At 42.6% G+C, this 25,304-nt stretch overlaps 1 protein-coding gene across 2 annotated transcripts in view; it reads right to left on the reverse strand.

Annotated features, from left to right (window-relative positions):
• Positions 1-795: 795 nt before the first annotated feature.
• LOC109875911 (solute carrier family 12 member 2-like) overlaps positions 796-25,304 on the reverse strand; it is a 128,506-nt gene continuing 103,997 nt past the window's right edge. Inside the window, exons 21-27 of one of the 2 annotated variants that reach the window (XM_020468345.2) lie at positions 20,409-20,456; positions 15,850-15,966; positions 15,258-15,369; positions 10,118-10,204; positions 6,405-6,540; positions 6,202-6,269; positions 4,854-5,242 (exon numbers count right to left, since the gene is read on the reverse strand). In XM_020468345.2, coding sequence (XP_020323934.1) covers positions 5,107-5,242; positions 6,202-6,269; positions 6,405-6,540; positions 10,118-10,204; positions 15,258-15,369; positions 15,850-15,966; positions 20,409-20,456 — 704 coding nt within the window. In that variant the 3' untranslated portion in view covers positions 4,854-5,106. Of the gene's footprint in view, positions 5,243-6,201; positions 6,270-6,404; positions 6,541-10,117; positions 10,205-15,257; positions 15,370-15,849; positions 15,967-20,408; positions 20,457-25,304 lie in introns of both variants that reach the window. The other variant, XM_031809118.1, reaches the window with a different exon arrangement.

A 25,304-nucleotide genomic window follows, 5' to 3' on the forward strand; every position in this document is an offset into this window, starting at 1 on the left:
GGACAAAAAGTTATGTTTGGGGCATATCCAATACAACACATTACTGAGTAGTACTCTCAATATTTTCAAGCATAGTGGTAGCAGTATCATGGTATGGGTATGCTTGTAATCTTTAAGGACTGGAGAGTTTTTCAGGATAAAAAATAAACTGAACGGAGCAAAATTCTAGAGGAAAACTTGTCTGATTTCCACCAAACAATGGGTGATGAGCAGCACAATAACCTAAAACACAAGGCCAAATCTACACTGGAGTTTCTTACCAAGAAGACAGTGAATGTTCCTGAATGTCCAAGTTACAGTTTTTACTTAAATCTATTTGAAAATTGATGGCAAGACCTGAAAATGGTTGTCTAGCAATGATCAACAGCTTGAAGAAATTTGAAAAAGAATAATAGGAAATTGTTGCACAATCCCGGTGTGGAAAGCTGTTCGAGACTTACCCAGAAATATTCACAGCTGTCATCGCTGCCAAAGGTGCTTCTACAAAAGTATTGACTCAGGGGTGTGAATACTTATGTAAATAAAATATATTTCTACATTTCATTTTCAATACATTTGCAAAAAATTCTAAAAACACGTTTTCACTTCATTTTTAGTGCAGTGTGTGTAGACGGAGAAAAGTAATTGTTTAATTCAGGCTGTAACACAAAATATAGAACAAGTCCAAGAATATTTTCTGAAGGCACTGTACAAATTAAGCACTTCTGAAGGTGCTACCTTGTTTAAATGCTAGTTATAGGTGGATAAAGAAAGAACCTAAACAAAAGTTTAAAAAATACCCAAGTGCATCAATGATGATTGATTTCATTTGATTTAATGCAATAAACATGTACAAAGTATGTTCAAATGTTTGAAAAAAGCATATATGTGACAGTTAACAGTACAGCATATCAATACAAATACAGAGGAGGACGACATCTCAACATGGCTAGGCCACATGTTACAGGCAACATGTTTTGGTCTCTTGGACAGAGCACAGTAGTGTCAGGTTTCGGCTAAATAATGACTTTTGAGGACGTTATAGTATTCCTCTCCTCACACCTATACATAGATGGGAAAAAAGAACACACTCATGACAAAAATCCCCGCCCGGTTGTATTGACACACATTGTGTTATTTATATATTTCAATATAAATGTAGAGTAACCCGTGTTTTGTTTGTGACATTGTTGCTTTGTATAGTAACTGAGGGTTGAGTGGTTTACTCACCGATACACAGAACAGATTTGGTAAGTAAGATCATCTGGGTTCTAAAAAGCTTTACAATCCCCCACCCATTTAAAAAAAAAGGTTTTACATGCTTTGTACATATTTCAAAGAAATAATTTTATACATGAGTATATTTACACTATATGTGTATATATTCGTTCACAATCACATGGCGTAGTCATTCTCTAGATAAAGGACACGGAACGGTGAGATGCAGTCGTGTGGGTGGGAATAGTTGATTGAGCCTGAAATACAAAGCACACTGCACCTGGATTTCCATGTGGGACTGAAATCTAAAAGGATGTAGCTTTTAGCAAAAACATTGAACTCGGCACTGTAGAAGTAAAAAATAAAAGTAACTCTCCGTTTAGTGTTTATCAGATTTACATTCAACTGACCCAAACCTCCTGCCTAAAAAGTCATTCATTTTTCTTTTTAGAAATTGCATAAAGGATAAGAACTAGGGAAGAGAGGGGCAATGACGTGGTTGGCCTTAAATGTTATGACCTATAGACAGCGTGTTGGGTAAGGCGTGGGCAATACTGTACATTATAAACGCAAATAACCCTGTTTTGATCCAGTAGCTTTCGGCAGTTATTATAAAACCCTCATTCACAAGTTAAAGAAACAGTTAACATGCCCCTTTGCTTTGGGACATTTCACCCCTGTGAGAAAGGCCCCACATGGTACGCACCACAACTTTAATTCTCCTGGAACAATGGCAAAGTGTGCTGACAGTAGGTTTATGGGCCAGCCTAAATTGTCCAAAAATGAACTGAGGGACCCTTCAAATAAACCATGAATTTTATCCCAATACCTTATTACAGTAGCTCACCTGCTTAGAGGTATGTATCAGTGCCCTCTTGAAACATGCTGATCCATATCTTCTATCAACAATTTCCCCTCTTTTGAACACCCAAAAAGAACAGCCATGGAAAGATACTCAGCAAAGTGCCTACTCATCTTCACAGACCAGACAGAGTGGGAGTCGTTTTTGCATTGAACAGAAACGAACAGAGGAGAATTGAGGCTACTAGTCCAATGTACATCACGGCAAGCAGACAAACAGTCAGACATGTGGGCATGAAGGACTCCGGTCCACTGTTTAGTGGAATACGTAAAAACAGTCTACATCAGAGTATGTCCAGGTACCATTGTCTGAGGCAGAATGAGCTAATGCCTCCACTACTGGAGAAAAAACTGACACGAAACGGCACTTTTCTATCAATGGTTGAACCTAAAGCAAGCACAAATTCCAGACTGTTCCATGTAACAGACTAAGGGGGGCTTTCTTGAACTGGAAACAATAATAATAAAATGGTACATACATATACAGAATTGTTTTTAAAATACTGGATAAAGTAGAGTGACAGTACATTCTTCTTTATGCAATACTCCTCTATAGCTACATCTGCATTGACCCACTAGTTCAATCATACAGCCAGTACGGCTTATAAGAGAAAGACAATGACAACAATCATTACTTCTAGCATTAAGGCAAAGTCTAATTCGCGGTTGTAAGGGCTAGACCAGTTCCTTCATAGAGTCACTCCAATGTGGGGAACCCGAGGGGCCGTGTCCTAATTTGAGATATGCATAAGTAACTTACTTTCAAGTCTCCTATGGACATCGATACACGAATTCCGCAAAAAAGTTTGAGTAAAATTGGAGCATCTGAAGTTAGGATTCAGCCGATAGATTCCAATATGGTGAGACTTCAATGTGGGGACCTACTTGAGTCCAAAGGAGACTTGGACTAAGAACTTGTTTTTGGTTAAACACTTGTTTGTGTTAGCAGCTGTTGTGAGACAACTGGCTCTTTAGCATGGCAAAGCTAATCAGAAGCTAAGCCCAATTCTAGCCAACTGCAGTCATTTCTGACACAGTGTGGAAATAAGAACCCTAGAACTTCAAATTATAGACCCGTGGATGCTTTCTGTTAAGAGACAATTCTTCGACATCATCCAATCAACTTTCAGAATTGAAGCAGATTGCCTCTAGTATTAAGTAGAGGGTACTACACAGCTTAAAAGGAAGACAAACAAACCGATAGACAATAAAGTCAGAGGCCATTAAAAAAAACAGGAAATAATTTAGGGATGGAGGAAGGAGGAAAATAAACACCAGAGAAATATTTTGATGCCATCAAGTGGAGACTCTGCTAACCTCCTACAATCAATCCACTACCATAAAAATCCTCAATAAAAACAAAGATTACATTTAAAACCTAATAAAAATAGCTATTATACATTTTTCATACCGTTCAATCTGGGTAGAGCGATTAATAATTTAATTATTGATTTCAACTGGAAGGCACATACATAAGGCAATAAAAAGTGTTGCAAAGCATTTGACATGCCTCTCTCCCAACACAAGAAAAGGAAATATAAGAGGGCGATTATTGCTGCATTGAAAAAAATATAAAATGATCTATAACTTAACATGACATCAAGAAGAATCGGAATAATAATAACAATATTAATAGTAATAACAAAATAGTGCGAAGCATGAACAGGCTCTTTCAAGCCAGAGAGGAAATCAACTTTGTAAATTAAATTGTGCACTTCTTTTCACGTTAGGTTGAATGTGCAGGAAATAACTCCCACGTGTTCTTCAGTCTCCAGTTTCAAAAGAGTAGTGGGGACTTCACTGACTGACTGCCCTTTCACATACATTATATTCAAAAGTATGTGGACACCCCCTTAAAATGAGTGGATTCGGCTATTTCAGCCACACCCATTGCTGACAGGTGTATAAAATTGAGCACAGCCAAGCAATCTCCATAGACAAACATTGGCAATTGAATGGCTTTACTGAAGAGCTCAGTGACTTTCAACATGGGACCGTCATAGGATGCCATATTTCCAACAATTCAGTTCGTAAAATGTCTGCCCTGCTAGATCTGCCCATCAACTGTAAGTGCTGTTATTGTGAAGTGGAAACGTATAGGAGCAACAACGGCTCAGCCGTGAAGTTGTAGGCCACAGTGCTGAAGTGCGTAAAAATCGTATGTCCTCAGTTGCAACACTCAGTATCGAGTACCAAACTGCGTCTGGAAGCAACGTCAGCAAAATAACTCTTCGTCAGGAGCTTTATGAAATTGGTTTCCATGGCCGAGCAGACTGTAGAGCAGTGGAAACTGGAGTGATGAATCACCATCTGGCAGTCCGACGGACGAATCTGGGTTTGGCTGATACCAGGAGAACGCTACCTGCCAACTGTTAGTTTAGTGGAGGAGGAATAATGGTCTGGGGCTGTTTCATGGTTTGGGCTAGGCCCCTTAGTTCCAGTGAAGGGACATCTTATTGCTATAGCATAAAATGACATTCTGTGCTTCCAACATTGTGGTAACAGTTTGGGGAAGGCCCTTTCCTGTTTCAGCATGACAATGCCCCTGTACACAAGGCGAGGTCCATACAGAAATGGTTTGTCGAGATCGGAGTGGAAGAACTTGACTGGCTTGCAAAGAGCTCTGACCTCAACCTCAACGAACACATTTGGGATGAATTGGAATGCCGACTGCGAGCCAGGCCTAATCGCCCAACATCAGTGCTCGACCTCACTAATGCTCGTGGCTAAATGGAAGCAAGTCCCCGCAGGAATGTTCCAACATCTAGTGTAAAGTCTTCCCAGAAGAGTGGAGGCTGTTATAGCAGCAAAGGGACCAACTGTATTTTAATGTCCATGATTTTGGAATGAGATGTTTGACGAGCAGTGTCCACATACTTTTGATCATGTAGTGTAAGAGGCTGGATGTCCACAGCAACACCATATCCTTTATCATTATTAATATTATCATCAATTGCTACTATTTCTACCTTCTTTGAAGAATATGTGTGCGTGTCTTAGTTAGGGCTGGGGTAGGGATGGGAGGTCCCAAAGGCAGCATGTGTGTGTTTATGAGTAGAAGGTGAGGACACTCTGGTGGTTTCCACGCACCAGGAGGAGGGGAGGCAGATCCTTGGACAGAGTCTCCAGCCAGGACATGTAGAGAGCACTGGACACCGCTCCCTTTCTGGCCAAGGGCATGCTCCTGTAGATCGAGAGAGAGTGTGATGAGTGACAGAAATAGCCCTATCCATTTGGACCCTTTCAAATCTCACCCTCGCGCCCCATATATCAACAGCACAATAAACTCAATACCACACGTATACTTCAATAAAGTGCAGTATGACTAACAGAGCATTGAAACACCCTATTCTACACATCCATTAATGAGACACAAAATGGAGGACCAGTGACACTGAGGACAATGGGTTTTTCTATTGCTCTCTGGCCACTGGCCCCGTTCAGTATCAGTGGTGGAGGTGAGGAGAGCAGTAGTGCTGTGAATAGGATAGGACAGCAGGGACTGAAGCAGAGCCAAGCCAGTGGTGGAAAGAGACAACACTAGGGTAATTAACCCACAGCGCTACTGAATGAGTGCGAGTGGAGTATTGTGTGTGTGCGTCCATGCATAGAGAGGGAAGGATGAGTAAAGGAAGCAGAGGGAGAATAAATGAGAAGCAGGACGATGGGAGGAAAATGTAGAGGGGGAGAATTGGAAGAGGTAAATATAGCAGAGAGAAAAGAAGATGAAGAGTGGATTGAGAAAGAGAAGGTAGAGCAACAGAGAGAAAAGATGAAAGAAGTGGCAGGGAAATGGAGAGAAGACCTAAAGGAGACGAGGAGGGTGACAGAGGAGAGCGAGGGAGTGTGAGGATGGCTGGCGTCTCAGTTTACTGGGCACCCAGCTGATTCACTTAGTGGCTGTTATTACAATTTACATTTTAGAGAGAGCAACTTACAGGAGCAATGTGGGTTAAGTGCCTTGCGAAAGGGCACATCGACAGATTTTTCACCTATTCGGCTCGGGATTCAAACCAGTGACCTTTCGTTTACCGGCCCAAAGCTCTTAACCCGCTAGGCTACCTGCCGGCCCCAAACATGAGGCCTCAATACTTCTGTGCCACACACACCACACCAAAAAGAAATGCTCTTAAATCTACTTGCATGACAATGAGGTTAGCTGTGCTTGAGTGCTCCTTCAGCAGTTCGTTCAGTCTGATCTGACGATTAGTCTGAGAAGAACCAAAACAAAAACACAAGTTAAAATGGATACATGTTACGAGATTGCCATCTAAAGCAGCAGCCACACTTTGCTGTAGGATAGGCAGATATGGGAGCACTTTCATGGCTAGAGTGGTTAGATTTACCTTGGCCCTGTAGAGCTCCAGCTCGTTGTCGGTTATCCTCCAGGGCTCGCTGGCCTTCTGTGCCTCCGCCGTATCCTGCTCCATGTCGTCCTCATTCAGCCGGTACGGCTCTATCATCTCTTCAAAAGCAGTAACACTGCACAACCATAGGGGATCAAAGGTTAGTAAATGATTAGTTAGAAACTTTAGTACACACACACAGTATATATAACAGGCCAGTATATTTGAGTATATACACTGAGTGTACCAAACATTAGGAACACCTTCCTAATATTGAGTCACACCCCCCCCAAGAGCCAACACTGTCATGATTATTGAAGGTGTCAAAGTTCAACCCAATGCTATGTGAGGGCATAGGTCATCACGCAGCAGCCGTCATCAGAGAGGTCTACACTCGGTCTGATATCATATCAACGCAAGAGGAAAAGGTGGAACTCAAATGAACATGAATTCTTTGTCTGTTCCAAATGTATCATCATCAAACAGCTTAGTGAAGAGATTCTCCGGCTGCTACCTCAACTGTGGAAAAAGAAGATGTGCTTTCTAAGTACTTGGATGCAGCCCAGGCACACAGAATGTCAGTTCTGAATGCCTCATACAGCCAAGGGGTTCGATGAGTCTGGTAGTACTGACCTGCTCCAAACCACTGGACAGATGGCAAGCTTAACTCCACAGCCAGTGGGAGACACTGGCAATGTGAAGGACTCCCTCCTGCCCACAGTTCTATCCAACTAATCTAATATTAGCACTATTGTCACTCACGTTGGATTTAACGACATTCGCTTTTGGCTGAGGAACTGAAGAAGGGCTACAACATTCCCTTGAACACCCTTCTTTGCACAGGAAAGAGAGCAGTCATCTCTGGCCCCCTGATGTGCTATAGAAGGGGTTTGAAACGTTACAGCTGCCTCGCTGCCCTAAATGAGTTCCAGAAGAAACTCTGTAAAGACAGGAATGTCTCCTTTTTTGACAAATGTATCTTGCTGTGGGAGGGAGCAACCAACACTCTTTAAAAGTCATTCACCCTGACCGCAGGGGTTCCAGGATTATCTCCAACATAGCAAACTGCTTAAGAGACTGATGGTCTAGGTTTGATAGTTGCTCCAGTCCTCCCTGTCATAATAAGCAACAGAGGACATGGAAATCATATTATATTCCAGAGAAACGGAAGTGCAGTAAATGTCATCTAATCTATGTTCCTTTAAGTGTTACCTCCGAGGGTATTGTCTGCAATAAACATATGCACATTTAATTCCACTGTTTGCATTGAGGGCTAGGGCCATTCCCCCTAGAAATGTCCGGGAACTTGCAAGTGCCTTGGTGGAAGAGTGGGGTAACATCTCACAGCAAGAGCTGGCACATCTGGTGCAGTCCATGAGGAGGAGATGCACTGTATTATTTAATGCAGCTGGTGGCCACATCAGATACTGACGGTTACTTTGATTTTGACCCCCCCTTTGTTCAGGGACACATTATTACATTTCTGTTCGTCACATGTCTGTGGAACTTGTTCAGTTTATGTCTCAGTTGTTGAGTCTTATGTTCATACAAATATTTACACATGATAAGTTTGCTGAAAATAAACACAGTTGACAGTGAGAGGATGTTTCTTTTTTTGCTGAGTTTAGTATGTAGCCTGAGAAACAAGGTTCATGAAATGTATTATCAGAAAACATTAATTCTGGCCATCTCTGTAACACACTTAGATAATTCATTTGATGCAATAGTAGCTATACATGGTTATAGAATATACAGTGCATTCGGAAAATATTCAGACCCCTTCACTTTTTCCACATTGTTACATTAGACTTATTGTAAAATGGATTAAATAAATGTTTTCCCTCAAACACACAATACCCCATAATGATGAAGCGACGCACCACATCCAACCTGACAGAGCGTGAGAGGATCTGCAGAGAAGAATGGGAGAAACTCTCCAAATACAGGTGTGCCAAGCTTGTAGCATCATACTGTTACAGGAATTATATTCCTCTATGTTTTAATACCCAATTAAAATGAATCACTCTGTCAATTCATAAGAATCTGGATGACTCTTATTTGTATAAAATGCACAGAGACCAGTCTTAAAGTCAACCAGCAGTGTTTATTCTCGAGAGTACTGCCCATTATACATTTTACCACAGGTTATAAACTGAAAATGACGTCATTAGTTTTAGTACTAGCCCGTCTCATCTCCGCTCCAGTACAATGGCTGTATGGTTCTCACATCGTCTCTCCCTATTAAGATAATTTATGGATAGAGCCAAGGCCAGCCTGTGTAGATAAGCATTCTAACCAGTCACTATAAGTTCATTCATTTCTACCAAGGAACAGACAGTCATTGTTCTAATTATTGATTCTATTTACACACATTATATTCAGTACTAGGATTATAAAGAAAATTCATACATATACAGTAATATAATAGTCTTCTGATTAGTCAGTCCTGATTGAAATGTATACATAATTAGTCATTATTGATAAAAATTCCCTTAACCAAGTAGACTCAAGGCTGAAACTGCTTATTTTGTACATGTCCATTACATGAAATCCAAATAAAAATCTAAATTACAGGTTGTAATGCAACAAATATGAAAAATGCAAAGGGGGATGAATACTTTTACAAGGCACTGTATGTATGATCTAATATTGAATAATGTGGCTATTGGGAAATTTGAGGAGAGTAAACTGCTGGGTGTAACTCTCGATAGCTGTCATGGTTAAAACATATCGACTCATTGGTTGCTAAAATGGGAAGAGGTCTGTCCATGATAGGGCGTTGTTCTGCCGTCTTGACATCTCAGTCGACCAGACAGGTCCTACAGGCCCTAATTGTCACACCTGGACTACTGCCCAGCTGTGTGGTCATGTGCGGCAAAAAAGGACCTAGGTAAATTGCAGTTGGTCCAGAACAAAGCAGCACGTATCACACTTAGATGTACACGGAGGGAAAGTGTCAGTCTCTCCTGGATCAAAGTTGAGAAAAGATTGACTGCATAACTATTGTTCTTTGTGCAAGGTACTGATGTTTTGAAGGTACCGAACTGTCTGTTCAAGCAGTTAGCACACAGTTCAGACACTCATCGGTACAAGACATGCAATCCAGTAGCCTCTTCAGTTCCCAGGTCCAAAAAATAACACCTTACTGCACAAAGGGAGAGCCATTAAGAGAGAGCCATTTGATATGTGTGGTATTGTAATTTGCACTGTGCTATGTATTAGACTTAGATATTGTGTGTATGTACTAACATGTAGGCTATGTGTGATGTTTAAAACGTATGTATTTCAGTCCTTGACTAATACTGTTCTGTACTATGTCATGTTTCATGTGGACCACAGGAAGAGCAGCTGATGCTTTTGCAGCAGCGAATGGGTATCCTAATAAATACAACATTTGGTATTTTGTTAATGTTGGTGGAAAACGCAGTCTCAGGCACCGCTCCAGAATCTCCCATAAGTGTTCAATTCCCTAACGACCCTGGGCCAATTGTGCACCGCCCTATGGGACTCCCGGTCACGGCCGGTTGTGAGACAGCCTGAGATAGAACCCAGGTCTGTAGTGATGCCTCAAACACTGCGATGCCTTAGACCACTGCGCCACTCGGGAGGCCTTGGCTTTTTGCCTTGACATTTCAATTTAGAACCCCAACCCGCCCGACAACCTCAGAACTGTCATATAAGGGAGAATCAATCTTGAGAGAAAAAGAACATACTTCTCTTTCTTGGGCTTGGTGTTGATGTCTCCTAGTACGTTGATGTCGGAGAAGTCTATCCTGAACTTGCTGAGCAGGGTGGCCATCCTGAGGAGGAAATTTAACAACAAACACATAACACTAAGGCAGTTTTCATGCCACTTACATCCAAGAGCTTTGGAGAGACCGCACAAGCCACTGAGGGCATCAAGAAGCCATTTGAAAGGATTGCTGCTATTTGAAGTAGCACAGCGAACAGGTGCGGGCTGAAAGCAATATTTTCCAGATATTTGAGAGAAAAAAAGCTGTGGTGGCTGTTAAGAGGCTTTCTCTTTATGACACTCATTTCTCCAGTTTTTTTTTCTAATCAAAAGACGGTGATAACTTCTCAAAACATCTTCAGCGACTCCAAACATGTCATGTCCGAGTAAGTACAGCGACTTTTATATACAATGACTTTCATATCAAAGGGATACTTGAATCCTCAATTCCATGCAGAGTTTGGATGGGATATTATAATGAGATCCATGTATTGAACAAATGAAGTCCAAAAATATAGTTAGCCAATACTGAAACTATATTTTAAATTAGCAAGGAAATGTCTGTTCCTGGTTTTACAAGTAATGAATGCACAAACATATGGCATGTGACACACACACACACACACACACAAACACACACACACACTAAAATGGAAGGCCTGGGTTGCCAGTGCTAATTCTAGCCAACAAAAGGAGGCAGGAGGCAGCTGTGGGGGACAATGAGAGTGAGGGTCAGGATATTTGTGTTGGACAATAACACTGCCGCCACAATAACACAGAGAGAAAATAGAAAGAAGAAAGACAGATGAGTGGGAGAAAGAACAACAGAGACCCTAACCTGCTTCTGTGACGCAAATACAACAAATTGTTATATAGAAAATCATGCAGATTTAATGTGGTGGTGGAACAACGTGGGTTTAATCCTGACTAGTCAGTGACTAAGCTGTATTTTTAGAAGGCAATGTAGCATAGGGCTCTGACGGGCAGCTAAGAGCAGAGCTCATCCTTTGAACCTGTAACACACTGATCTTATTTAGCATTGGAGGAATTAGGGGTTTGAGGGAATTTGCCAGACAGATCTAAATCTAGGATGTAAGATAATATAAAAATGTTTTACTCAATATGGAATGTAAAAAATTGAAAAAGAGGAAAACGCATATAGTATTACAATGTACACTATATATAGACATTATCGTTCAAAAGTTTAAGGTCACTTAGTAATGTTTTTGTCCATTAAAATAACATCAAATTGATCAGAAATACACTGTAGACATTGTTAATGTTGTAAATGACTGTCGTGGCTGGAAAGGGCAGTTATTTTAATGGAATATCTACATAGGTGTACAGAGGACCATTATCAGCAACCATCACTCCTGGGTTCCAATGGCACGTTGTGTTCGCTAATCCATGTTTATAATTTTAAAAGGCTACTTGATCATTACAAAACCCATTTTGCAATTATGTTAGCATAGCTGAAAACTGTTGTTCAGATTTTTTTTTATTTCATCTTTATTTAACCAGGTAGGCCAGTTGAGAAGAAGTTCTCATTTACAACTGCGACCTGGCCAAGCTATTTACAGATGGGCTATGTACAGGTGCAGCGATCGGTTAGCTGCTCAGATAGCTGATGTTTAACTTAGTGAGGGAGATATAAGTCTCCAGCTTCAGCGATTTTTGCAATTCGTTCCAGTCATTGGCAGCAGAGAACTGGAAGGAAAGGCGGCCAAAGGGGGTGTTGGCTTTGGGGTTGACCAATGAGATATACAGTGGGGCAAAAAAGTATTTAGTCAGCCACCAATTGTGCAAGTTCTCCCACTTAAAAAGATGAGAGAGGCCTGTAATTTTCATTATAGGTACACTTCAACTATGACAGACAAAATTTGAGAAAAAAAATCCGGAAAATCCCATTGTAGGATTTTTTATGAATTTATTTGCAAAATATGGTGGAAAATAAGTTTGGATCAAGGAATAACCCGCAGAAAGAGCGACATCATTGATATATATGGAGAAAAGGGCCGGCCCGAGAATTTAACCCTGTGTTACCCCTATAGAGACTGCCAGAGGTCCGGACAACAGGCCCTCCGATTTGACACACTGAACTCTGTCTGAGAAGTAGTTGGTGAACCAGGCGAGGAGGTCATTTGAGAAACCAAGGCTATTGAGTCTGCCAATAAGAATACAGTGATTGACAGAGTCGAAAGCCTTGGCCAGAAGACGGCTGCACAGTACTGTCTTTTATCGATGACGGTTATGATATTGTTTAGTACCTTGAACGTGGCTGAGGTGCACCCGCAACCAGCTCAGAAACCGGATTGCACAGCGGAGAAGGTACGGTGGGATTTGAAATGGTCAGTGATCTGTTTGTTAACTTGGCTATCGAAGACTTTGGAAAGGCAGGGCAGGATGGATATAGGTCTGTAAGCTTGGGTCTAGAGTGTCACCCCCGTTGAAGAGGGGGATGACTGTGGCAGCTTTCCAATCTTTAGGAATCTCGGACGATACGAAAGAGAGGTTGAACAGACTAGTAATAGGGGTTGCAAAAATGGCGGTGGATAATTTTAGAAAGAGCGAGTCCAGATTGTCTAGCCCAGCTGATTTGTACGGGACCAGGTTTTGCAGCTCTTTCAGAACATCTGTTATCTGGATTTGGGTGAAGGAGAAGCTGGAGAGACTTGGGCGAGTAGCTGCGGGGGGGGGGGGGGGCAGAGCTGTTGGCCGGGGTTGGGGTAGCCAGGAGGAAAGCATGGCCAGCCGCAGAGAAATGCTTGTTGAAATTCTCGATTATTGTGGATTTATCGGTGGTGACAGTGTTTCCTAGCCTCAGTGCAATGGGCAGCTGGGAGGTGGTGCTCTTATTCTCCATGGACTTTACAGTGTCCCAGAACTTTTTGGAGTTAGAGCTGCAGGATGCAAATTTCTGTTTGAAAAAGCTAGCCTTTGCTTTCCTAACTTCCCTGAAAAGGTGCATGGATGTTTTTGTGCTGGTCGAGGGCAGTGAACTAAGGGCTATATCTGTTCTTAGTTCAATTTCTTTCGAAAGGGGCGCTCCATGATTAAAGAAGCAATAAAACTGGCCTTCTTTAGACTAGTTGAGTATCTGGAGCATCAGAATTTGTGGGTTGAATTACAGGCTCAGAATGGCCAGAAACAAAGACCTTTCTTCTGAAACTGAGTCTATTCTTGTTCTGAGAAATGAAGGCTATTTCATGCAAGAAATTGCCAAGAAACTGAAGGTCTCGTACAACACTGTGTACTACTCCCTTCACAGAACATTGCAAACTGGCTCTAACCAGGATAGAAAGAGGAGTGGGAGGCCCCGTTGCACAACTGAGCAAGAGGACAAGTACATTAGTGTCTAGTTTGAGAAACAGACGCCTCCACAAGTCCTCAACTGGCAGCTTCATTAAATAGTACCCACAAAACACAAGTCTCAATGTCAACAGTGAAGAGGCGACTCCGGGATGCTGGACTTCAAGGCAGAGGTGCAATTAGCCTTTTAAAATTATAAACTTGGATTAGCTATTGGAACACCGGAGTGATGGTTGTAAACTTCTGACCCACTGGGAATGTGATGAAAGTAATAAAAGCTGAAATAAATCATTCTCTCTACTATTATTCTGACATTTCATATTCTTAAAATAAAGTGGTGATCCTAACTGACCTAAAACAGGGAATTTTTACAAGGATTAAATGTCAGGAATTGTGAAAAACTGTGTTTAAATGTATTCGCACGCACACACGCGCACACACACACACACACACACACACACACACACACACACACACACACACACACACACACACACACACACACACACACACACACACACACACACACACACACACACACACACACACACACACACACACACACACACACACAAAGTATGTGGACACCCCTTCAAATTAGTGAATTCGGCTATTTCAGCCACACCTGTTGCTGACAGGTGTATTAAATTGAGCACACAGCCATGCAATCTCCATAGACATACATTGGCTATAGAATTAGCTTACTGAAGAGCTCAGTGACTTTCAACGTGGCACCATAATAAGATGCCACCAAGTCAGTTCATCAAATTTCTGCCCTGCTAGAGCTGCCCCGGTCAACTGTAAGTGCTGTTATTGTGAAGTGGAAACGGCTAGAAGTAACAACGGCTCAGCAGCGAAGTGGTAGGAGACACAAGCTCACAGAACGGGACCACCGAGTGCTGAAGCACGTAAAAATTGTCTGTCCTCGGTTGCAACACTTACTCCAGTGTTCCAAATTACCTCGAAGCAACGTCAGCAGAACTCTTCGTCGGGAGCTTTATGAAATGGGTTTCCATGGCCGAGCAGCTGCAAACAAGCCTAAGATCACCACGCACAATGGCAAGTGTCGGCTGGAGTGGTGTAAAGTGTGCCGCGATTGGACTCTGGAGCAGTGGGAATGCATTCTCTGGAGTTATGAATCACACGTCACCATCTGGCAGTCCAAAAGACGAATATGGGTTTGGCGGATGCCAGGAGAAGGCAAAAGTTTGGTGGAGGAGGAATAATGTTCTAGAGCGGTTTTTCATGGTTCGGGCTAGGCCCCTTAGTTCCACTGAAGGGAAATCTTAACGCTACAGCGTACAATGACATTCTAGACGATTCTGTGCTTCCAACTTTGTGGCAACAGTTTGGGGAAGGCCCTTTCCTGTTTCAGCATGACAATGCCCCGTGCACAAAGTGAGGTCCATACAGAAATGGTTTGTCAAGGTCGGTGTGGAATAACTTGACTGGCCAGCACAAAGCTCTGACCTCAACCCCATCGACTGTGAGCGACTGTCGACTGCGAGCTAGGCCTAATCGCCCAACATCAGTGCTCGACCTGAGTAATGATCGTGGCTGAATGGAATCAAGTCCCTGCAGCAATGTCCCAGCATCTAGTGGAAAGCCTTCCCAGAAGAGTGAAGGCTGTTATAGCAGCAAAGGGGGGACCAGCTATAATAATGCTCATAATTTTGGAATGAGATGTTCGAGGAGCAGGTGTCCACATACTTTTGGTCATGTAGTATACGTTCAATACATTCCCATTGGCAGTATAGATCTACAGCGAATAGAAAGCAATATAGATCTGTAGTGAATAGAATGTCACTCACGCTCTGCGGTCGTGGTCGATCCTGTTGATCTTGCCTCCTATGAAGACACGGATCTTGCAGTCCTTCCACTTCTTCTTGTTGGTGAGCAGGTAGGGGATGAGCAGGGTAAGGCCTGGCACAGTCACATTACAGAGACACAGTCAGTCACTACTCTGTCTTTGGTGCAATGCGGCAACACCAGTCTCTTCTTACTGATGTGCAGAGTTATGGTCGCGCTCTAAGGTCTCTTTAAATGTTTCCAAAGTGTCTACATGGCTGTTGTGCCTACTCCATTCATGTTGGTGCAATGTTAGTCTCTTGTCCAATGTATATTTTTCTATTTTTCTAATTTCTCAGTGGCATGTTACTCTCGTTGCATATGTTACTCACTGGTGATATTCACGACCAGTAACCAGTAATATTCTCAACCAAAGAGATATTCTAGTTCCGAGTGCAGCACGCTTTAGACTGCTCAGACCTCTTCCTGAATTGACTGTCCTCAATACAGTGTTTGTCAAACTCCCAACTACAACCAAGTTGCTCTGTAACAGCAACCAATAGGCACAAAGTAACCAGAAACCACCCCCTTGGTGGTCTGGAGGGCCAAACTCACCACCATCGTCAAAGAGCCACCAGACGTCCACGGTGCCCTTGCCCTGTTTCCTCTTGAACAGCTGACTGGCGTCCAGCAGCCTCTGGTCAGCCACGTTCAACCTCTGGGGGCTCTTGTCTGTGTGGCAAAAAAGTGCTATGTCAGACACTAAGATCAAGACAGGACAGGAAGCTGCATCCTCAAAGAGGGAGATGACTTAGCTAGGAATTCCTCTGTGTGACTCAGACTGGGCCCACATTCATAAAGTGTCTAGGATCCGTTTTGTCTTTCAGATCATAATGAATAAGACTATACGGACAAGGGGGACCTGATACTAGACAAGCACTATGGTCATTAGCAAGACAGCCTAAATAGATCTGGCACCAGGCTGTGTGGGTGTGTGATAGAAATCAAAGGAAGTGGGGATCTTATGTGGCTTTTATCTAACAGTCACGGTATAATGTAAACGATCTCTGAAGTGGGCTCAGTGTAATGTGAAGTGTGGGCTCAGTGTAATGTGAAGTGTGGGCTCAGTGTATTGTAAACTGTGGGCTCAGTGTATTGTAAACTGTGGGCTCAGTGTAATGTAAAGTGTGGGTTCAGTGTAATGTAAACGGTGTGCTCAGTGTAATGTAAAGTGTGGGCTCAGTGTAATGATAAGTGTGGGCTCAGTGTAATGTAAAGTGTTGGCTCAGTGTAATGTAAAGTGTGGGCTCAGTGTAATGTAAAGTGTGGGCTCAGAGGAATGTAAAGTGTGGGCTCAGAGTAATGTAAACTGTGGGCTCAGTGTAATGTGAAGTGTGGGCTCAGTGTAATGTAAACTGTGGGTTCAGTGTAATGTAAACTGTCGGCTCAGTGTAACGTGAAGTGTGGGCTCAGTGTAACGTGAAGTGTGGGCTCAGTGTAACGTGAAGTGTGGGCTCAGTGTAACGTGAAGTGTGGGCTCAGTGTAACGTGAAGTGTGGGATCAGTGTAATGTAAAGTGTGGGCTCAGTGTAATGTAAAGTGGGGGCTCAGAGTAATGTAAAGTTTGGGCTCAGTGTATTGTAAACAGTGGGTTCAGTGTAATGTAAAGTGTGGGCTCAGTGTAATGTAAAGTGGGCGCTCAGAGTAATGTAAAGTTTGAGCTCAGAGTAATGTAAAGTGGGGGCTCAGTGTAATGTGAAGTGGGCTCAGTGTAATGTGAAATGGGCTCAGTGTAATGTGAAGTGGGCTCAGTGTAATGTAAAGTGGGCTCAGTGTAATGTAAACTTTGGGCTCAGTGTAATGTAAACTGTGGGCTCAGTGTAGTGTAAATGGTGGGCTCTGTGTAATGTAAACAGTGGGCTCGATGTAATGTAAACAATGGGCTCGGTGTAATGTAAACGGTGTGCTCGGTGTAATGTAAATGGTGGGCTCGGTGTAATGTAAACTGTGGGCTCGGTGTAATGTAAACTGTGGGTTAGGTGTAATGTAAACTGTGGGCTCAGTGTAATGTAAACTGTGGGCTCAGTGTAATGTACGGTGGAGTCTCAGAGTAATGTAAAGTGGGGGCTCAGAGTAATGTAAAGTGGGCTCAGTGTAATGTGAAGTGGGCTCAGTGTAATGTGGAATGGGCTCAGTGTAATGTGTAGTGGGCTTAGTGTAATGTGAAGTGGGCTCAGTGTAATGTAAACAGTGGGCTGAGTGTAATGTAAACGATGGGCTATGTGCAATGTAAACTGTGGGCTCAGAGTAATGTAAAGTGGGCTCAGTGTAATGTGAAGTGGGCTCAGTGTAATGTGAAATGGGCTCAGTGTAATGTGAAATTGGCTCAGTGTAATGTGAAGTGGGCTCAGTGTAATTTGAAGTGGGCTCAGTGTAATGTGAAATGGGCTCAGTGTAATGTGAAGTGGGCTCAGTGTAATGTGAAGTGGGCTCAGTGTAATGTAAACGATGGGCTCTGTGCAATGTAAACAATGGGCTCGGTGCAATGTAAACAGTGGGCTCGGTGTAATGTAAACTGTGGGTTCAGTGTAATGTAAACTGTGGGCTCAGTGTAATGTAAACTGTGGGCTCGGTGTAATGTAAACGGTGGGCTCGGTGTAATGTAAACTGTGGGCTCGGTGTAATGTAAACTGTGGGCTCGGTGTAATGTAAACTGTGGGCTCGGCGTAATGTAAACTGTGGGCTCGGCGTAATGTAAACTGTGTGCTCGGTGTAATGTAAACTGTGTGCTCGGTGTAATGTAAACGGTTTGCTCGGTGTAATGTAAACTGTGGGCTCGGTGTAATGTAAACTGTGGGCTCAGTGTAATGTGAAGTGGGCTCAGTGTAATGTGAACTGTGGGCTCAGTGTAATGTAAACTGTGGGTGTCTTTATTGTAACATTCCCTTCTCTACTGTCTGAGTGTATGTCTGTGACTTGGCTAAGGTGACAGAATGGATATCAAACAGATGTACCTGAAAAGCACATGACAAATACAACAGGAGAGCGAGACACAGGCAGTGAGGGAGATAAAGAATGAGAGGAAGAGAGAAAAACAGACAAACCCAAAGAGCAGCCTGCTAGAAAGGAACAGATCGAGACAGTGACAAAGTACTATAGACTGTCATCTCTGCAGAGAGAAGAAACAGGCACTTAGGACTGAGGAAGTTCAGGAAAGAAAAGAAGAACAAAGAGGAAGAACCTCTCACAGTTCCACAGAGCAGATGTATACACACACACAGCTAAGAACAAAGAGGAAGACCCTCTCACAGTTCCACAGAGCAGATGTATACACACACACAGCTAAGAACAAAGACAAAGACCCTCTCACAGTTCCACAGAGCAGATGTATACACACACAGCTAAGAACAAAGAGGAAGACCCTCTCACAGTTCCACAGAGCAGATGTATACACACACACAGCTAAGAACAAAGAGGAAGACCCTCTCACAGTTCCACAGAGCAGATGTATACACACACACAGCTAAGAACAAAGAGGAAGACCCTCGCACAGTTCCACAGAGCAGATGTATACACACACACAGCTAAGAACAAAGACAAAGACCCTCTCACAGTTCCACAGAGCAGATGTATACACACACACAGCTAAGAACAAAGAGGAAGACCCTCTCACAGTTCCACAGAGCAGATGTATACACACACACAGCTAAGAACAAAGACAAAGACCCTCTCACAGTTCCACAGAGCAGATGTATACACACACACAGCTAAGAACAAAGAGGAAGACCCTCTCACAGTTCCACAGAGCAGATGTATACACACACACACAGAGCTAAGAACAAAGAGGAAGACCCTCTCACACTGCCACAGAGCAGATGCACACACACACACACACACACACACACACACACACACACACACACACACACACACACACACACACACACACACACACACACAGCTAAGAAGAAAGAGGAAGACCCTCTCACACTGCCACAGAGCAGATGCACACACACACACACACACACAGCTAAGAACAAAGAGGAAGACCCTCTCACAGTTCCACAGAGCAGATGTATACACACACACAGCTAAGAACAAAGAGGAAGACCCTCTCACACTGCCACAGAGCAGATGCACACACACACACACACAGCTAAGAACAAAGAGGAAGACCCTCTGACACTGCCACAGAGCAGATACACACACACAGCTAAGAACAAAGAGGAAGACCCTCTGACACTGCCACAGAGCAGATGCACACACACACACAGCTAAGAACAAAGAGGAAGACCCTCTCACACTGCCACAGAGCAGATGTACACACACACAGCTAAGAACAAAGAGGATGACCCTCTCACAGTGCCACAGAGCAGATGTATACACACACACACAGCTAAGAACAAAGAGGAAGACCCTCTCACAGTTCCACAGAGCAGATGTATACACACACAGCTAAGAACAAAGAGGAAGACCCTCTCACAGTGCCACAGAGCAGATGTACACACACACACACAGCTAAGAACAAAGAGGAAGACCCTCTCACACTGCCACAGAGCAGATGCACACACACACACACACACACACACACACACACACACACACACACACACACACACAGCTAAGAACAAAGAGGAAGACCCTCTCACACTGCCACAGAGCAGATGTACACACACACAGCTAAGAACAAAGAGGATGACCCTCTCACAGTTCCACAGAGCAGATGTATACACACACACAGCTAAGAACAAAGAGGAAGACCCTCTCACAGTGCCACAGAGCAGATGTATACACACACGCATGTGCAACGGCACTTCAGAGACTGCGCTAGAGCTACAGGTAGACGGATTGAGTTAGGAGCAGAAAGAGGACAGGAGGAAAAAACAGTTATTCCCAGAGCCAGGCAGCTAGCAAGGCAGTTAAGACTAGATGACAGAGTAACAAAGAGTGAGAGACAATGTGTGCATGAGGGTGAGAGCAATAGAAGAGAAAACCAAAGTCAACCAGGTTCAACGGCTTTTCGAATGCTCATGACAGAGTGAGAACAAGAAACATGTTGTATTTAAATACGGTTACGTGACAGACAAAGAATGAGTACGTGTGCAAGTGAGTGAAAGTAATAGAAGGAGAGAAAAGGAAAAGTATAAGGCAACTCAAAAAGGTGGACTGCCTGCCTTTTTTCAATAGGGGCTTCGTTGCGGCTTTGCATTCGTCATCGTCATCTGGATCATGTAAAAAAAAAAAATACAAAAAAAAGAGTGAGAGAGAATGGAGAGGTTAACGTTTTTGCGGCTGTCGCCATGATGGAAAACATGTGTCAATAGCACCGCTACAATGAGGGGTCTGTTCTGGGGTGTCAGGGGGCCGCTGTGTCATTTATCCCTGCGCCAAAGGAGATGGAATAGGCTCCAATGGAAAAGGCATCAGCGGTAACACACAAGCACACACACTTGGGGTCCCTCAGGAAATAAATGTTGAATCCAGGCAATGGTTAGAAATTGTGTAATCGGAAAACTCCACCACTGACTTAGTAGTGGATGAACACTTTGTAAATTTCTTGGGACACGCCAAGTTAGTGAAACCAGTGTTTATAGCCAGGACACACTCTTTAGTCTTCACAGAGACAAAAAGTATTGGCTGCAACTTCAACCATTTGAGAAACACTGCTTCACGACAACTTGACAGTTGAACCCATAAGAGTCTAAACCGAGTCTAAGCCGGGCGGTTGTTCTACTAAGCAATATGCAATTGTTTGAATGGAAGGGCAAAGATTATTTAGCTGTTTGAATTAGAATTTTAAGACCCCTTGAAGTATAAAACATTTTTTGGATAGAAAATGTATTTTGGCCTTACTGCTATTAGCCCAAACAAACACATTAAATAACAGATTCACTCACTACATGGATAGTCCCCCAAAAATCCAAATAAGTTTGTTCTCTAGTGTCTGCCCTATATCTGAGAGATGTAAGAAAGATCAATATTTTTTTGGTTGCTGTTGTTGACATGTTTTTAACAATTTTTTTGGCACTAAACAGTCTCCATATATACTTCCATTCATTTTTTCGACTGGTACCAGGGGACCTTCAGACGAGTCTTATGAGGCCAGTGGGCGTCTTAGAGCAAAACAACCGACGTGCATGTTCGTGAGAGTCTCACCTTTCCACAGAGGGATCATACTAGTGTGTAGCCCAGACTTGGACGCTACAGGCAGAAGTTGGCAGATCGGCTGTACTAACTTCAGACAAGTCTTAAGTCGGGTCGTAGAGCAAAACGGAGAAAACCATCGTGTCCGTGAGAGACTCATAGACTTCCCATAGACATAATCGTTTGTAAGCCAAACCGTTTACAGAAGATGAGATGACAGATTTTCGGGATCTCTCAGAGTGGTGTGTGTCAGACTATCTCTGTCACCGCAGATGCGTAAGTGCAGCATAGTGGGATGCGGTGGATTGAATGGCATCCAATGCAAAAAAAACATCTCTAGTTTTAAACTGACAGATTTTATGGGGATATTTTATTATGCTAATTAGAATTATGTGGGGACACAGACATCAACCTTAGAGGGTTAAAACATACAAAGCCTTGGCCTAAATCCCTCACTACTAAAGTATTTTGGAGAGGTTTTCTGGTCGAGGTTCGCAAGTGTGAGAAGATGGAGAATAATGTTGCGGAAAATGACTAAATAAATAAATAATCCGGACAAGTTCTGAGAAAATAATAAAAGTTTCCGGCATTAAGCATTGCTGACTGCTAAGCCGATTACAGGAATGACCATCTTAATTTGACTGTTTTTGTCACTTGGCCCACTATGTTCACTATGTAGTGAACACCAGGGTTTCCTTTAGGGAAAACGTGGTGCCGGACAACGTGACCAGGAATATTTTAATTTACCGACCGGACCCATAATTTAAATTTAAATTTACCGGCCATTTGAGAAATTGCATTTGGTGCATAACCTATTAGGGCGCCCATGATCAGAATCACAGAAATCACATTTAGATTATGTTAATGAATCTTAACAGAACACGCAACTCTGTAAACATTTGCCAAAATGCAATTAGCAGGAAAATACCATTCTAAACAGGTCACCTGATAAAGGTTCCATGTGTGACAGACAAAAATCTCTGTTAGAAACTTCTCTGTTAGAAAAATCTGAAGATGCAACAACTAGGATGGGTTGCTAATATGACAAGGATTGTGCCTTTGGCTTCTGGACAACGAAAGAAAGTTGATACAAAAACCAATAGAACAGGAGAGAAATGGCATAGCGGTGGATCCAATAGGGGAGTAAATGGACATACATTTGCCAAAATTATGTAATTACTCCAGTTTCTACAGAAACTGACTAATATGTTTTCAAAATACTTCACCAGAAAGCATGACTTAGCCACAGAGGATCATTAGCTCATTAGGGAATTCCTCAACTTGGGCAGCATGTGTGGCAATAGGTCTTGCTGATTTATGGAGTTGCGGCAGTCAATGAAAAGCATCTAAAATGTGTGTGAAATACAGTGATGGAAAAAGTACTCAATTGTCATACTTGAATAAAAGTAAAGACAACTTAATAGAAAATGACTCAAGTAAAGTCACCCACTAAAGTACTACGTGAGTAAAAGTCAAACTATTTGGTTTTAAATATACTTTAGTATCAAAAGTAAATGGAATTGTTAAAATGTACTTAAGTATCAAAAGTAAAAGTGTAAATCGTTTAAAATTCCTTATATTAAGCAAACCAGACAGCACAATTTATTTTAAATTTTTAACTGATAGCCAGGGGCACACTCCAACACTCAGACATAATTTACAAATGAAGCATTTGTGTTTAATGAGTCTGCCAGATCAGAGGCAGTAGGGATGACCATGGATTTTCGCTTGATAAGTGAGTGAATTGGACAATTGTCCTGTTCTGTTAAGCATTCAAAATGTAATGAGTACTTTTGGGTGTCAGAGAAAATGTATGGAGTAAAAAGTACATTACTTTCTATCAGAATGTAGTGAAAGTTGTCAAAGTAAAAAGTAAATTACAGATACCCCAAAACACTTCTTAAGTAAAAATACTTTAAAGTAGTACTTAAGTACTTTACACCACTGGTGAAGTCAAATTTAAAATGTTGAGACAAGGGGAGGCGTGGCACAGCTGTCTCCCAGAATGCACAGCTGTCTCCCGCCAATTCATCATTTCAATGTGAATGGTTTGCCCATAGATTTTTTTAAATCAATTCCCCATTACATGTCACCAGTAGTGAATGTACAGTTAATTCCATACATTTCTGTTAATGCATGTCTTAATTACATTCCTTTACAGTTATCATTATCTGAGTGGAAACGTTGTTTGCAGAGTTCACAACATGATACACTTGTGAAAAACAAGTTTCTTTATTTCATAACCATCATTTTTTACATCTTCTTTTGTTTGGAGGGCTCCATGTGAGGTTTTTCTGTACTTATAAATGTTGATGATTGTGTGCACCTGAGCACGCATAGAAGTACCTGGTCTGCTGCACAGTAATGTGTTTTTAAATTATCACGCGAATGATAATACGGTGCCTTAAGAAAGTATTCAGACCCCTTGACTCTTTCCACATATTGTTACGTTACAGCCTTATTCTAAAAATGGATTTAAAATAAACTCGGCAATCTACACACATTTGGATATAAGAGCAACATCAACTCACCAACATTACGACCAGGAATACGACTTTCCTGAAGCAGATCCTCTGTTTGGTCCACCACCCAGGACAATGGATCGGATCCCAGCCGGCGACCCAAACAACGGTGCCGCAGAAGGGGCAGACGGAGCGGTCTTCTGGTCAGGCTCCGTAGACGGGCACATCGCGCACCGCTCCCGAACATACTACTAGCCAATGTACAGTCTCTTGACAACAAGGTAGACGAAATCTGAGCAAGGGTTGCCTTCCAGAGAGACATCCGAGATTGTAACATTCTTTGTTTCACGGAAACATGGCTTACTCAAGATACGTCATCAGAGTCGGTACAGCCACCTGGCTTCTTCACGCATCGCGCTGACAGAAACAAACATCTCTCTGGTAAGAAGAGGGGCGGGGTGTATGCCTTATGATTAACGAGACGTGGTGTGATCATAACAACATACAGGAACTCAAGTCCTAGAATTCCTTACAATCAAATGCCGACCGCATTATCTACCAAGAGAATTATCTTCGATCATAATAACTGTCGTGTATATCCCCCCAAGCAGACACATCGACGGCCCTGAAAGAACTTCATTGGACTCTATGTAAACTGGAAACCACATATTCTGAGGCTGCATTTATTGTAGCTGGGGATTTTAACCAGGCAAATCTGAAAACAAGGCTCCCTAAATTTTATCAGCATATCGAATGCGCGACCCGGGCTGGCAAAACCATGGATCATTGTTATTCTAACCTCCGAGACGCACATAAAGCCCTCCCCTGCCCGACTTTCGGAAAATCTGACCACGACTCCATTTTGTTGCTCCCAGCCTATAGACAGAAACTAAAACAGGAAGCGCCCGTGCTCAGGTCTGTTCAACGCTGGTCCAACCAATCGGATTCCACGCTTCAAGATTGCTTCAATCACGTGGACTGTGATATGTTCCGCATAGCGTCGGACAATAACATTGATGAATACGCTGATTCGGTGAATGAATTTATTAGCAAGTGCATCAGTGATGTTGTAACCACAGCGTCTAGTAACTTCTTTGGGTTAGGGGGCAGTATTTTCACTTTTGGATGAATATCGTGCCCAGAGTGAACTGCATCCTACTCAGTCCCAGATGCTAATATATGCATATTATTATTAGTATTGGATAGAAAACACTCTGAAGTTTCTAAAACTGTTTGAATGGTGGGAAATGGGAGGTTTGTAGGAAATCTGAGGTTTGTAGTTTTTGAACTCACCCTATTGAATACACAGTGGGATATTGGTTATGTTGCACTTCCTACGGCTTCCACTAGATGTCAACCATCTTTAGGATGTTGTTTCAGGCTTCTACTGTGATGTGGATGGGAGCTCCTGGAGTCAGTGGTCTGCCTACAGCCTCGTTCTCAGTCACACGCTTTCACTTGAGA

Source organism: Oncorhynchus kisutch, linkage group LG29 (assembly GCF_002021735.2).
Source record: "Oncorhynchus kisutch isolate 150728-3 linkage group LG29, Okis_V2, whole genome shotgun sequence".
Taxonomy (NCBI): domain Eukaryota; kingdom Metazoa; phylum Chordata; class Actinopteri; order Salmoniformes; family Salmonidae; genus Oncorhynchus; species Oncorhynchus kisutch.